Source organism: Danio aesculapii, chromosome 9 (assembly GCF_903798145.1).
Source record: "Danio aesculapii chromosome 9, fDanAes4.1, whole genome shotgun sequence".
Taxonomy (NCBI): Eukaryota; Metazoa; Chordata; class Actinopteri; order Cypriniformes; family Danionidae; genus Danio; species Danio aesculapii.
In genome coordinates this window covers 40,005,734-40,020,194 of record NC_079443.1, presented here as the reverse complement: position 1 = coordinate 40,020,194, position 14,461 = coordinate 40,005,734, and the positions used below count along the sequence as shown (strand labels likewise).

Below are 14,461 nucleotides of genomic sequence, written 5' to 3'. Positions count from 1 at the left end.
GAGCCACACACTGAATGACCTGTTTTGCATCTGTCTCTTCATCTCTAACTCTTCATCCTGACCCTTCATCTACACGTTAGCACGTCAACAGTTCTGCTGATGTATCTATCTCAGCACTGACTAAACTCGTATGACTTCTAACATGAGTATTATTCCACGACTGCAACATTTCAAACAACCATTTAATGTCTGTGATTCCTTTAGACTGCAATGTCATTGAATTGAGGGCACATTTAAACACTTGCATAAAAATAATTCACCACAAAATTCTAAAGAATTATATTTTATCATTAAAAGTTTTTCAGTATTGATGCAATTATTCATGACAATCAAGTAAAGAGAAATCTTCCCCCAACTGCCATTAGCCTAGCAAAAAATAAATAAACAAAAAGACAATTGATGAAAAGTAAATCAAGTGTATAGTGATAAGTGATAAGTAAGTGATAAGTAAAATGACAATAATAAATTTACTCTGAAAAAATGCACAGGGGGATTATTTTGCATAAGCTGCCTTGTTTTTATGAAATGTAAATATAGTCACAATATTAATCTTCAAAATAATGAGAATGGTAGTTTGGGTTTTTATGGATCACCTAAACTAATTAACAGCATTTTCAAATATTTCGTTGTTGTTATTATTATACCATGTGAAAGGGAGTAAATTGACAAAAATACAAAATTTGGGTAAATTATATAACTTAAACATCCTTTATTTACATTGTCTACCGTGCAGTTGCATTAACATCATAAAACATTAGTAAGTTTTGTATATTTTTTTATTTTATTTAATTTAAAATGTAATTTAATCATGAATAAAAGTTATAGAATGCATGAAGTGTATCTGTTAGGAATGTTGCTTCCCTTCAATGTTTAAAAATCTACTAACACACAATTTTTTAGCAAGGCTTTTAATAAACAATAATTATTGTAGTTTTGTTTATACATTTGTTTTGTACTCAGTTAAACGTAAAAGTTATTAGGCCACCTGTGACTATAAAAATCTTTTTCAAATATTTGTCATTTATATTTTGCATTAATTAATTTATTTATTTATTTTTATGTATTTATTTATTTATATATTTTTTTATTTTATTATTTTATGTATTTATTTATTTATTTATTTTGATTTATTTATATATTTATTAATTTACTTATTTGTTTATATATTTTTATGTATTTATTTATATGTGTTTATTTATTTTTATGTATTTATTTATTTATTTTTAGATATTTATTTATTTATTCATTTATTTATTTATTTTTATTTTTTGGAGGAGGGATTCTTTGAGACATTGAGTGTGAAAAAGACACACTATACTGAGAAAAATGATTAACTGGATTTACCTATTATTTACTTTAAGGTAAGTATTTGCAAACTATTTTTATGGTCTGAATTTAAACAAGCAAATTAAGTTAAACAATACCAAATTTAATTTGTTTGTATAAATTCAGTGTATTAAAATTGTTTGCAACCACTTAACTTAAAAAAAATGTGTAAATCCAATTAATCATTTCTTTTAGTGTACAAACAAAATGTATTAATATAAAAACTTAACTACTTTTTTACAGTGGACATTTTAACTTAAATTTGGTAAATTGGTTGTAACAGTACATGTCTATTTGTGCTTATGTAAGTATGTACTGTATGCTGTTGCACATGTACAGGAGTGGCGCTATTGTTTGTGTGCGTGTAATAGCCAGTTATGATCCATCATTACAGAGGTAATTAACAGCAGCGTGAGCAGCTTCACAGCAGCAGCTCTCACTATCACAGGGCTGCCACTGCAGCTGCTCCCCTGCAATTTACTCTGCCAGACCTTTGTTCAGCATCCCTGCAATCTTTCCTTTTACATTTTTGTGCTGACATGAGAGAAGCGTCACCTCATTTTCTCCCTCTTACACCCCTTAGGCCCCATAATATCCAGACAGAAAAGCTCTGTTATAACTTACTTCTTTATGCCAGAGGCGTCCACTGTACACTCTCTGCTTTACAACGAAAAAAGACTGTTTGTTGTATTTTTTGACCAAACTGATACAGCCTTGATGAGCAGATGTTTAAAAAAATAACTAATGTAAACAACTTAAGAAAATTATTATTTCTAATTTTAATTTGTATTTTTTTTTACATTTTAATAAAGTTTTCACCACATTTCTTATCATACTTTTTTCTTATATATATATTTTTTATAATAATAATAATTATTATTATAATAATAATATTAATAATAATACATTGTATTTATAGTGCGCTTTTCTCATACCCAAAGTGCTACAAGCCAAACAGTAACAAAGGAGAACAATAAAAACAGTAAATATACCAATAAGACAATAAGACAATAAAATATGAGAAATAAAATTGAATGATTAAATAATCAATAAAAAAATAAATAAAAATCAATCAATTCAAAGCAACTTTAAAAAAGATAAGTCTTGAGAAGTTTCTTGAAACAGTCCAGAGAAGCTGCATTTCTGATGCTGATGGTAGATCATTCCATAGCTTAGGTGCACTGTACGAAAAAGCTGTACCACCTTTGGTCTTAAAGCACTGGTCTTGTATATTAATGTTTATATGTGTATTAAATAAAAATGTAACAAACTTTTGAAACATTTGTTTTGTTTAAAGACCATTCATATCCTTTATTTTCTTTATAGAATGCTTAGCTTTCAAGAATGAAATCCTAAAAAAATATTATATAATAATATTAATAATACCAAAATATAAATAAGAAATCAAAGTGTATGTAGTTTTAGGTGAGCTGTCAAAGATTTATTTTATTTTATTCATTTTTTTAGCATTTCTCTCCATATTTTATTATGATTTCATTATTTCAAAAAATTCTTACTTTGGTTTGTTTACTAACCATTCATATCCTTTGTTTTCTCCAAAACACAAACTTGTACATCATTTATGCTGAATTCAGTGTGATCAGATCTCAGTCACTAATACTGCTGTATATTTATAAAAAGCACAAATGTCAGGAACATGCCAAAACTTCTCCAAGGCCTCAAAACCACCTGAGACCCCATAGGGTTAAACTGCTTTGGAGATTTATGCATAAATAATTGACACACCGTGACTTTTATAATGGCCTCACAAACTGTTATTAACCCTAGTCTGTCATTACAATGGAAAAAAAACAGACATACAGTAATTGTTCCTTTTTGGGTTAATTATGTCATTCCTTTCACTTGCATTATAAGCTGTCACGCGAGGATGGAAAGCAGAGAGTTTGTTGTATCCTTTATGAAGTATTGCGATTAACCGTGTGTGGATAATATGCAGTTTGGCTCCTCAACTACACCATCTATTATAACATTTCAGTCGTCCTGCAATGGCCTCCAGCAACAGGACTTTTTTACGTCTGCAAACATTTACTCCCATAACGGTTTAGCCTTTTGTCATCTTGACTTCTAGATTCAGAGTTGGACGGCACACCTACAGTAGGAGCACTTTCAAGGTTTTATTTTGGTTTATTGCATTAAAAAAACATCAGAAGCAACATGCACATAAAATATTTAAAGGGATATAAAAGTTTTATGCGCTCAATTGAGGCAGATACAATTTTTATACAATAAGTGTAAAAAGTTTGCTGGAAGTAAATTTACGGCAAAATTCCTTGATGCTCAACAAAAATCTCATGTGACATAACCTTAACAGGCCATATGATTAGACAACAAGACTAACCAGTGTATACACATCTCAATGAATTCAATTCAAATGTAAATTTTTAGACATCTCCAATTTTTTTTCAAAACAGGGATTGAATTTTGCAGTTTCTTCTCATTTTGGTTTGCTTTCAGAAGGCAACATTTGTAAAAGGACCAAAGTTTGCACATATTCAAATAATTAACCCCCAGGGGTCGAAGACCACGTATACACGTTTTGACAAGTTTTCATCCCATAACGCTGAAATGAACGTAAATTACACTTTCAGTTTTGATCGTACAGATAAGATCAATACATCAATCGAATCTGTTAGGTGTCTAGTTTTTATTGTGTACACTCACAATGACAACAAACGTGTGTGCTTTTTGCAAAATAAGGAAAATAAACAGTGTAAGCATTCTGTCTTTTTTCTCTCCTTGAACTGTTTTTAGAAATGCGTCAGTAAAATGCACTGAAACTCCGCGAAAACAAAACGCACAGACATGAGACACATATCTATAGAAAGCTTGAAGTGTCTACTTTTGCAACGAGTGCATGTTGAAAACAAATACTGTTTGATAAAGTAATCAGTATGAAACCAACTCAATGTCTAGTTTCTCAGTCTAAGCTCATTAGAGTTAATGCTACCACGCCCATGAGGCTTTGATATTACAATCGCCTGTATGACCAGCCTGATCTCACGAGAAAACGTAAGTATTTTACGTTTTGTCAGTTTAGTGGCTAATTCGTATGAGTTCAATCGTACGAAATTGTACAATTTTAAAAAGGAGGCGTGGCACCTAACCCCACCCCTAAACCAAACCGTCATTGGGGATGAGCAAATCGTACTAAATCGTACGAATTCATACGAATTAGCCACTAAATCAAAAAGTTACGAACTGTCGTGAGATTGTGTTGGTATGACACGCACGCAACATGTAGACTGTGTCAGAAAAAACACATCATTAACATGACCTGAAACTCAGCAAATACTCAACAAACAGGCATGAGAGAGATAGGCATGAGTTCACGCCTTTTCGCATAGACCATTTTCACTCAGAAAGTGACTTGGAAAATTTTATTCAATATACTGTGTTCTGTGAGCAAGCAAACAAGATGATTTTCACATCATTTTGAAGCAAAAACACTAGGCTACAAGATCCAGTTTTCAAAAGTCTTGCGAACAAATGTTCTCTGTGTGTTTCACAGCCTTGTTTCAGTGACTTCAAAATTTTAGTTTTTCACTAACCATGCATAAACGTTTCTTTCTTAAAAACACAAACACATACAAACATGCTGCTTAGGTATTATTGTAGCCCAGCTTGTGCTGTTTACAGTGTTATCACACTTTAGCCATGAATATGAACTACACTGTTCCAATTTACTATGACCTTTTATGTGAAGCTGCTTTGACACAATCTACATTGTATAAGCGCTATACAAATAAAGGAGAATTGAATTGAATTGAGAATAGGTTTTTAAGATACTGAAAACAACACAAATGTCAGACTCCTGTGGGTTAAAGTCATCTTATTGTGAGAAATGGACAGACTACAGCTCCACAGGTTTATTGTGTCTTTCTTGGTTATATTACTCTATTATTTTGAGGGGAAATAAAGGCTTTTAGTGTATTTTGGACCTTTGTTCTGAAATGTGTTTGCCCATTCATTTTGAGAGGCTTCAGAAAAATAATCACTGCTGTTTTTCACACATTCATAATAACTCATCATGCACTGTCATACATGCTCTAAGTGGTCAAACAACAAAAAATAAGGTCAAAAATCTTGGTGTGATTCTGGAGTCAGATCTGAGTTTCAGTAATCCTCACTCCTCACTGGCCTTCCCAAAAAGACAGTCAGACAGTTGCAGCTCATCCAGAACGTTGCTGCCAGGATTCTGACCAGAACCAGAAAATCAGAGCACATCACACCTGACTTCAGGTCTTTAAACTGGCTCCCAGTTACACTCAAAATAGTGTTTAAAGTGTTATTGCCTGTCCATAAATCACTAAACGGCCTAGGACCTAAATACATTACAGATATGCTCACTGAATACAAACCTAACAGATCACTCAGATCTTTAGGATCATATAAACTAGAAATGGGCAACACAGTGGCACAGTAGGTAGTGCTGTCACCCCACAGTACGAATGTCGCTGATCCGAGCCTCGGCTGGGTCAGTTGGCATTTCTGTGTGGAGTTTGCATGTTCTACCTGCGTCAGCGTGGGTTTCCTCCAGGTGTTCCGGTTTTCCCCACAGTCTAAAGACATGCAGTAGAGGTGAATTGGGTAGGCTAAATTGTCAGTGTATGAGTGAGAATGAGTGTGTATGGATGTTTCCCAGAGATGGGTTGCGGCTGGAAGGGCATCCGCTGCGTGAAACATGTGCTGGATAAGTTGGGGGTTCATTCCGCTGTGGCAACCCCAGATTAATAAAGGGACTAAGCCGAAAAGAAAATGAATGAATGAATAAACTAGAAATTTCAAGAGTTCAGTCAAAGCAGGGAGAATCAGCCTAGATTGAGGAAATCTATTCATAAAAACAGAACTTACTGTATAAGAAATGTCTCAGATTAATATAAGAGTCACTTCTCCAGAGTTTTACTGTTTTATGTCAGAAAAGTTTTACTCAGAGAAACTTGGAGGCATATTTCCAACAACCAGTAAAATAAAAGTTAAATTGTTAGTTTAATTTGAGAAAACAGTAAATTTGAACTCAATTTGTATTTCATAGGATTCCTAAAATATTCACTTTTAGTTAAACTCCTAATACATTGTTGTTGTTGTTAAACTGAATAAGTTTTGTGGTTAATTAATTTAACCTTATTTTTGATTATTACATTTTATTTCACAAATCATAATTAAAATAGTGCATAGAAATGAATAATAAAATGAATAGGACCCTACATCTGCCATAAAAACCAAAATCAAGGGAGAAACCGTGTCAGGTTACAAAACATGCTAAACTTGCTTTTAGCAAAGTATTTTTTTTAATGCAGGAAAAAAACAACAACATTGGTTTCCCTGATTGCAACGTCCATTTTTATAGCTAATCAGTGTTTCAAGAGTTGAGGATTTAGTTCTCTTGAACACATCAGATCGAAACACTGCTCTATTTGCAAATAATTAAAGTTCTCATACATGCTAAATACACTTTGAACTTTAAAGCTTTGGTTAAGTCCACGCAAGAAAAAAGTCATTCAACAGTCTGAAAGTAGCAGATTTAGAGCACTGATAGACACCGTAAGAGTTCACAAGACATGGAGAAAACCAAGTTTTCTCATAAAATATGTGTTTGTTTCTACATTTTGCCTAAAAGTAACATCCAATTAGATGCATTGTTTGCATAGTTTGTCCTAAAGTAAGCCGAAATAGCTAATCAGGTCAAAATACTTACAAAATAATTTTATAATTAAATTAGATGTAATTTAAATAAACATACTTGACATTGGATTCACTGAAGCATGTATTAAACAAACTAACATTACCAAAAATGTTTGCTAACATTTCCAAAAATGGTTTACATTTACCCCCTCCCTGCCTGATCATCATGTATAATTCACACACTGGTTATACCACCAGTTTTTACATGTTTAATGAATTTACAACATAAACGTCTTACAACCTCCTACTGTAAGTGGGCAGCCACAACAAAATGCCTTGAAGTCCAGACGCTTTGCTGTAATTCACACTGTGACTAGACAAGACTGCTTCACCTCTACCATACAACCATATGACAACTTGGAAAGGAAATCCTAAACAACAGCATACAGCATAAAGAATTTAAAATCCAAAGCAAGCCACTGATTGCGTGGCAGAGATTCTTGCGGACAGGAGCTAATTTGAACGGACAGCCATGATTACTGCATTAAAAGGCTCTCACCAGCAGTCACAGCGTGTCCAGAGGTGAGGTCTCCATTGAAGCCGTTCTCTTTGGCATAGGTGGCAGAACCAGCGCCCGGCTGACAGGTCCTGTAGGAGGAAGAGAAGCCGTTCTCTCCATGCCCACCTGGGGAGGATGAGCCCTGGGCTCCTGGAGATGACCACTGGGGGCCGCTGTCCTCAGGCTGCCGACCGTCTGCCATCTGAACCAGAGGAGAGGGGTCACTCCTTACTCCTGAAACATCAAGAAAACAAACACTCAACTTAATGTTGATCCACTGGGCTATATACACAGCTAGGAGTTTTTCAGCCAATGATGAACTTTCGGTGAAAGCTTTATGTGACTGTTCAATTTGATAAGGTTCCTTTTACAGCATTAGGGCTCTATTTTGACAGTCCATGCACAAAGTCCACAGCGCAGGGCGCAAACTCATTAAGGCCGTGTCAGAATCCACTTTTGCTATTTTAAGGATGTAAAAATCCACTTTGCCCCATGGCGCATGGTCTAACAGGGTTGAGCTTATTCTCTTAATGAGTTATAGGTGTGTTTTGAGAATAAACCAGAATGGGCAGGGGCAGAATGCAATTTAGCCCATTTTTTTCCGAGTTAAAATAGTAAACTCAGGATGAGACTTTAAGGTATTTTTAATTACTCATTTCTAATAACTGATTTATTTTATCTTTGACACAGTAAATAATATTTTACTAGATATTTTTCAAGACACTTCTATTCAGCTTAAAGTAGGTTAATTAGGTTAACTAGAAAGGTTAGGGTAATTAGGTAACTTATTGTATAATGATGGTTTATTCTGTTTTATAGCTTAAAGGGGCTAATAATTTTGACCTTAAAATGGCTTTTTAAAAAAATGTAAAGCTGCTTTTTATTCTAGACGAAATAAAACAAATAAGACTTTCTCCAAAAGAAAAAAATATATTATTAGACATACTGTGAAAATTTCCTTGCTCTGTTAAACATCATTTGGGAAATATTTAAAACAAAAACAAAAAATTCAAAGGGAGGCTAATAATTGTGACCTAAACTGTATATAAGTGTGCATGTTTATTTTTCAGAAGAATGTGAAATAAAAATATATAAATAACGCAATTACTCAACAAGTGCGAATCATGACCTTTTGAGTTATTCTGTTTATAAGATTTAAAATAACACAAATAACGCATATGCTCAGTGCATACTTAGCTACTAAACATGATATACTGCAATAACCACTTTTATCTATTTTGTAATGTATTAGCCAAGCTAAATACTTTGCATGATATAACAGCTTTCCACATTATTACAGTTTTACTGCATTGTGACAATATACATGTAGTCTCCTTGGTAGACATACAGTATCATCTTATCAAACCCAAATCTTTTGAAAATGAATTGTCAATTAAATTACAGTAAATGTATATTTTAATTTAGGTATTTATTTGTGTTTATTATTATAAAAATACTACTGAATGTTTTACTACATAAAATGTAACAAATTCATATATATATATATATATATATATATATATATATAGGGGCATCATGGTGGCACAGTGGGTAGCATGATCGTCTCACAGCAAGAAGGTCGCTGGTTCGAGCCTAGGCTGGGTCAGCTGGCATTTCTGTGTGGAGTTTGCATGTTCTCCCATTGTTCATGTGGGTTTCCTCCGGGTGCTCCGGTTTCCCCCACAAGTCCAAAGACTATAGGTTATAATTGGGTAAGCTAAATTGTCCGTAGTTTGTGTGTGTGAACGAGTGTGCATGGATGTTTCCCAGTGATGGGATGCAGCTGAAAGGGCATCCGCTAAATAAAACATAGGCTGGATAAGTTAGAGGTTCATTCCACTGTGGTGACCCCAGATTAATAAAGGGACTAAACCAAAGGTAAGTGAATGAATGATTGAATTATTATATTGAATTATTAGATTGAATTATAATTATTATATAATCATTGCTTCCCATGAACCTGTCCCCGAATAACACGTATAAACCAAAACAGGTTGTTAACTTTCCATGTCACGCTCTTCTTTTCTATTGTTAAGCTGCAAACAGGACCAGACAACATGGGTAGCTGCCAGATATAATTAGGGCTACATTGAAAAATCACACTCTGACAGCAGATTCTTAAGAAAAAGGACAGCAGCATGTCAGCGTGAAGAGCACTTTCTTTAAATCCTCCTCACCTGTCACAACAAATACAGATATTGGGGGGAAAGGACGAAAGAGCAGCCTGTGTTTTGATGATACACTTGACAGAACATGTGTTTCCACTGAACTGGGTGGGTTACTGCAAATGTCACTGTCTCCTGTCGGCTACAGAAGTTACATGGGGAATGAAGATACATTGAACGTCTCGACAAAACAGAACACATCCTCCATATCCGCTTGTCAAATTGTGATGTAAGGAAAATTTTCCATGTCCAAATCTTTACATAGATGAACTGAGAAAATGCTCTCAGTCTCAAGTGTTATTTATTATCCCCATTTAATCATATTTTGGTCAAAATCTTGGTGTTTCAATAATGTCTGGACTGCCTCCCAGAAACCAATAACTATAAGAACATTTAATAAATATAATTATTTATTAAAGGCGAATGACTTTCTGAACTTATGAGATTAGGTATGGATATAATACATTTCTGGTATATTTGGATTATTTTTCTATAAGTCTGACATCAGGCTTAAGCAGACAGGGTTGCCAGGTTTTTGCACGAATCTAGATCAATGTCCAGTCAAAAATAGCCCGAGAATAGACTGATTTCACACAGCTGCCATTTTAAAAGCATAATCGAGGCAACGGTAGGAAGAAACCCAAAAGTATTGCCAGAGTCACACAGGAACGTTGCGTACCTGACAGTATATCTTATTAGCGATGAGAAAGTGACACAAATTTATCATTTCACTACCTTCCGAGTGATCCGAAGGTCCATTCTGAATGGAAAGTGAAAATAAAAAGGGATACCAGACCTCATTTTGAGCCGAGTTAAGGGAAATGGCACTAGTTAGCAAACGTTATTTTTCCCAAACACATGGTTTAGATACCATTTATCAAACTCAAGTTAATGAATTGATTGTTTTACTATACTAGACCTGTCACGATCCTAAATTTCGGTACAAAAATGTATAAAAAAATGTCAATTTCCCACTAACATTTAAGGCACTGTTGAGCGCGCTCAGCGGCACTTAAATGTTAGCAGGAAATGGACATGTTTTTAAAATTTCAATATCGTACCAACACTACTTCAGACAACACAAGGTTGTGCTACAAAATACTGCATTGTTTTATCGCTCGCCGGCTTACATATGGTTGAAGCAGGGAAGCGTCCCCACTGTGTTTACCTGGTGCCATGAACTGTAGTCTAGGAGGACACACGCTTTATTACTCTTAAAGAGATTGGGGTTTTGTTTGATGCCTAATATTCTTTAATTGTTTAAATTAAACTGAACTGAATGATATTAAAGTGATGTTTACACCATATCTGCATTTTGAAATTGTGACAACAGCTGGAGGTTTGTAGTCCACAACATGTGCTGATCCTGTACTTCCGGGTCTCTTCCCACCACAGCCTCTCTTTCATGTTTTAAAATGGCGGCTGCGTTACATAAGCCACAACTCATTCACAAATCACATACTTTATATTATTGTATGTATTATAAATGGTTTCTTCTTTGAAAATAACTGTATATTATTAATTTAGAACATATAAAAATCTAACTTGAATCGACAACACATTTCCCACTGTAGAATACATATACTTTGCAGTTATGATTTAGCAACAATCCTAAAGAGTCATGCCAGTCTGTTACCATAGAAACAAAAACAGAGGCTTCCAATCTCTCCTGTATTGCACATAACAGAAATGTGCTTACTCGGTTTCATCATCCTACACAGCTTTTTATCAGTGGTGGAATATAAATTTGGTAGAGTAAATTGCCATATAAAAGCATGCAAATGTAATTGACTCAAAATGTCAAACCAAAACCAGTGGAATAATAAAAAAAAAACAATGCAAATACTAAAAATAGGCCAAGTAGCAGAAAAACTGCAGACCTTGGCAACCCAAGCTGTGTAGCCCTCCAAACCACCAGTTGTTGCCTGTGAAACTTCAATGAGATGTTATGTAACACTACGATCAGTGTATCTGTGTTTTAATGAATAATACAGTTATTTTCCAAAAAGAAACTAATCACTATCCATACAGTAATGTGTAAGCTAAACCCATAATCAAAAACAGAAAGCAGTTGAATGATGGCGTATTTAAAACAAATATTTATCTGACTCCATTGCAATTAATCTGACTACATTAAAGTCATCATCATTGATAAAGAGAAAGAATCTCAACACCTTAAAGCAGGCAAAGTTGTTTATATATAATATATGTTTAAATATACAGACAGTAGAATGAAACAAACTAATATAAACAACTTTATGATGACATTATGATAACTTTAATGGGGTCAGATTAATTACAATGGAGTCAGATAAATAATTGCTTTAAACACACCATCCTTCAACTGCTTTCTGGTTTTGATTATTGGTTCAGAATAGTAGCGTAAGCTTCAAGCATTACAGATGTAAAGTATGTATTTTACAAATAAATAGTGGCATATTTTGTTTTGATATTATTGGGCTATTTTTGACTGGCTATTGGGCTAGTGAGGGTTCAAAAACCTGGCAACCATGCTACTGTTTATATCTGTATACTGTGTATAAAAGCAAACAACAAATGGTACTAATATATTAGAAATATATATATATATATATATATATATATATATATATATATATATATATATATATATATATATATATATTAGTATTACATTGTGCTGTAATGAAAATCATAATAGTACTGTTCAGTCAATGATTTTTGTAAATTACACAGTATTTAACTGTAATATGAATTGAATTTTATGAATTGAATAATATGAATTGAATTTTACTGTAGGACAGTTATGCAGTGTGTTACTGTATTTTAAAGTTGTTTTGTGAAAATCACTGTATATTTTCAGTAAAGCTATACAATACTGAAATACATATTCAGCAAGATAAATGGTGCTGTAAATGTGAATACAGTACTTTGTATGTATTGATTCACAGTAAGTTACTGTAGATTCTACACTGTAAAACAGATAAATAACAGACTTATTTCTCTATATACTATTTCTTAGACATTTTATTCAGGGCTTGACACTAACTTTTTTCAAATCACCAGCCACTATGGCTAGTAGATTTCCAACATTGCTAGCCACTCACCATTTTCACTAGCCACAATTTTGTTGGGAAGATATATTTTATATGCATAAATTTGACATGCTAAAATTACTTGATTTAGATTTTGCATTATGTCCACATGCCTCCTCATCCATTTAATTTTTTGTATGTTGTGTATGAGCTTTCTCAATGAGGTTTGCTTTCAAAGTGTCACATTATACGTAGTTTTTATTTCACATGACTTTTCAGGGCTCTATACGGTTAATGGCGTGAGTAAACAAGAGCGCGCATAATTTTTAACCAGTTGCGGGCATCACATCACTGTGCACACAAGTGATCATCCTCCCAGTCGGTGTTCACCTGCTTTCTTTTGCTTGCGTGAACACAATTATTTAGTCAGTCGTGCTTGCTTCTCGTTTCTAAGATCACATTTGCACAAATATTGGGCCATCCATATTGTTGAACTTTGATTTTATGAAAAGTACAATTAAAAAATTATTTTCAACCAGCCAAAGTGGCTAGTGGGAGTGTCTGTCTAACCCTCCACAGCTGAAATCTACTTGCATTTGGCAGGTTGGTGGGTGTTAAAGTCAAGCCCTGATTATGTTAGTTCAAACTACTACAATGTCAACAATGTCAACATCCAAAGTCGACAGAGCAGAGATCAAAATCCCATAATGCAATTCACAGCCGTAAATAAACAGAATATACAGAAACTGTTAATTAACAGATATTTTTTACAGCAGCAGATGTGTTAACAGTGTTTATATTCATATCTAATCTCAAATGGTCAGAATAATTGACATAATTTGTGGGTAATCAATGCATTGAAGCCATGCAGAAGCCCCCTGTTTGGCTTATGGCCCATAAAATTCCAGGACCAGCTCTGCAACAAGGGCATTTACCCTCCATAAATGAGAAAGAATAAATGAAAAAGAGCTGCTCCAGTGTGCCAGCAATTAAAGCTGTAGTTTTAGAGTGCAGCCTGAGCTTGTAAATCTTAATTTGCCGTGTCTGCTTGTGTCCCAACTCTGCCCTCTGTCTCTCGCCCACTCTCTCAATCTCTTCTGCCCTGAAGTGGATGTTTGAGATGACTTTGGGCCACCAGAGATGTTGATGATATCTTAATTGCTCTGTGGGGCTTGTTGAGAGTCTGTCTGCTGTGCTAATGGTAGCTTTGATCATCCTCGACTTGTTCCTCCTCTCTGACTGACAGCAGCAGCACCTTCCCTTCCTCTCAATCCCTCTCTCAGGCTCTTTCTCCAGGCTTTTAGGATTACTGCAACTGGTTGATTATGGGAAAAGTTTCAGTCTGACTGCTCGGAGTAACTCCTCAGCAAACCCCTGTGATTACTGGTGGAGGGAAATGGATGTGTGATGCAGAATTAGGCATCATGTTACTTTAATATAGTGGTGTTGGTAAGGCGAGCAGCAGTTTCTGCATATATAGGGTTATACACAGGGATTTGGACAAATCTGCAAATCTTAAGTATTGCATTTCAGCATGTGCAATGGAAAGGTATTATAGCTTAAATCATGTGGTTGGGTATGCTGTAGGGATCATTCTGCCATCATTTACTCTCTACTTCAAAACCTATTTGAGTTTCCTTTTTTCAGTTGAACACATACGAAGATAATTTGAAGAATGCTGGTTCACACTGACTTTCATAGCAGGGATAAAATTCTAGGAAGTCAATGCAACCAGCATTCTTAAAAATATCGTC

At 34.3% G+C, this 14,461-nt stretch overlaps 1 protein-coding gene across 13 annotated transcripts in view; it reads right to left on the bottom strand.

The window, feature by feature from the left end:
- map2 (microtubule-associated protein 2) overlaps nt 1-14,461 on the bottom strand; it is a 212,006-nt gene that overhangs the window by 69,258 nt on the left and 128,287 nt on the right. For all 13 annotated transcript variants that reach the window (XM_056465691.1, XM_056465694.1, XM_056465693.1 and 10 more), the window contains exon 4: nt 7,529-7,762. In XM_056465691.1, coding sequence (XP_056321666.1) covers nt 7,529-7,730 — 202 coding nt within the window. In that variant the 5' untranslated portion in view covers nt 7,731-7,762. The remainder of the gene's footprint in view (nt 1-7,528; nt 7,763-14,461) is intronic.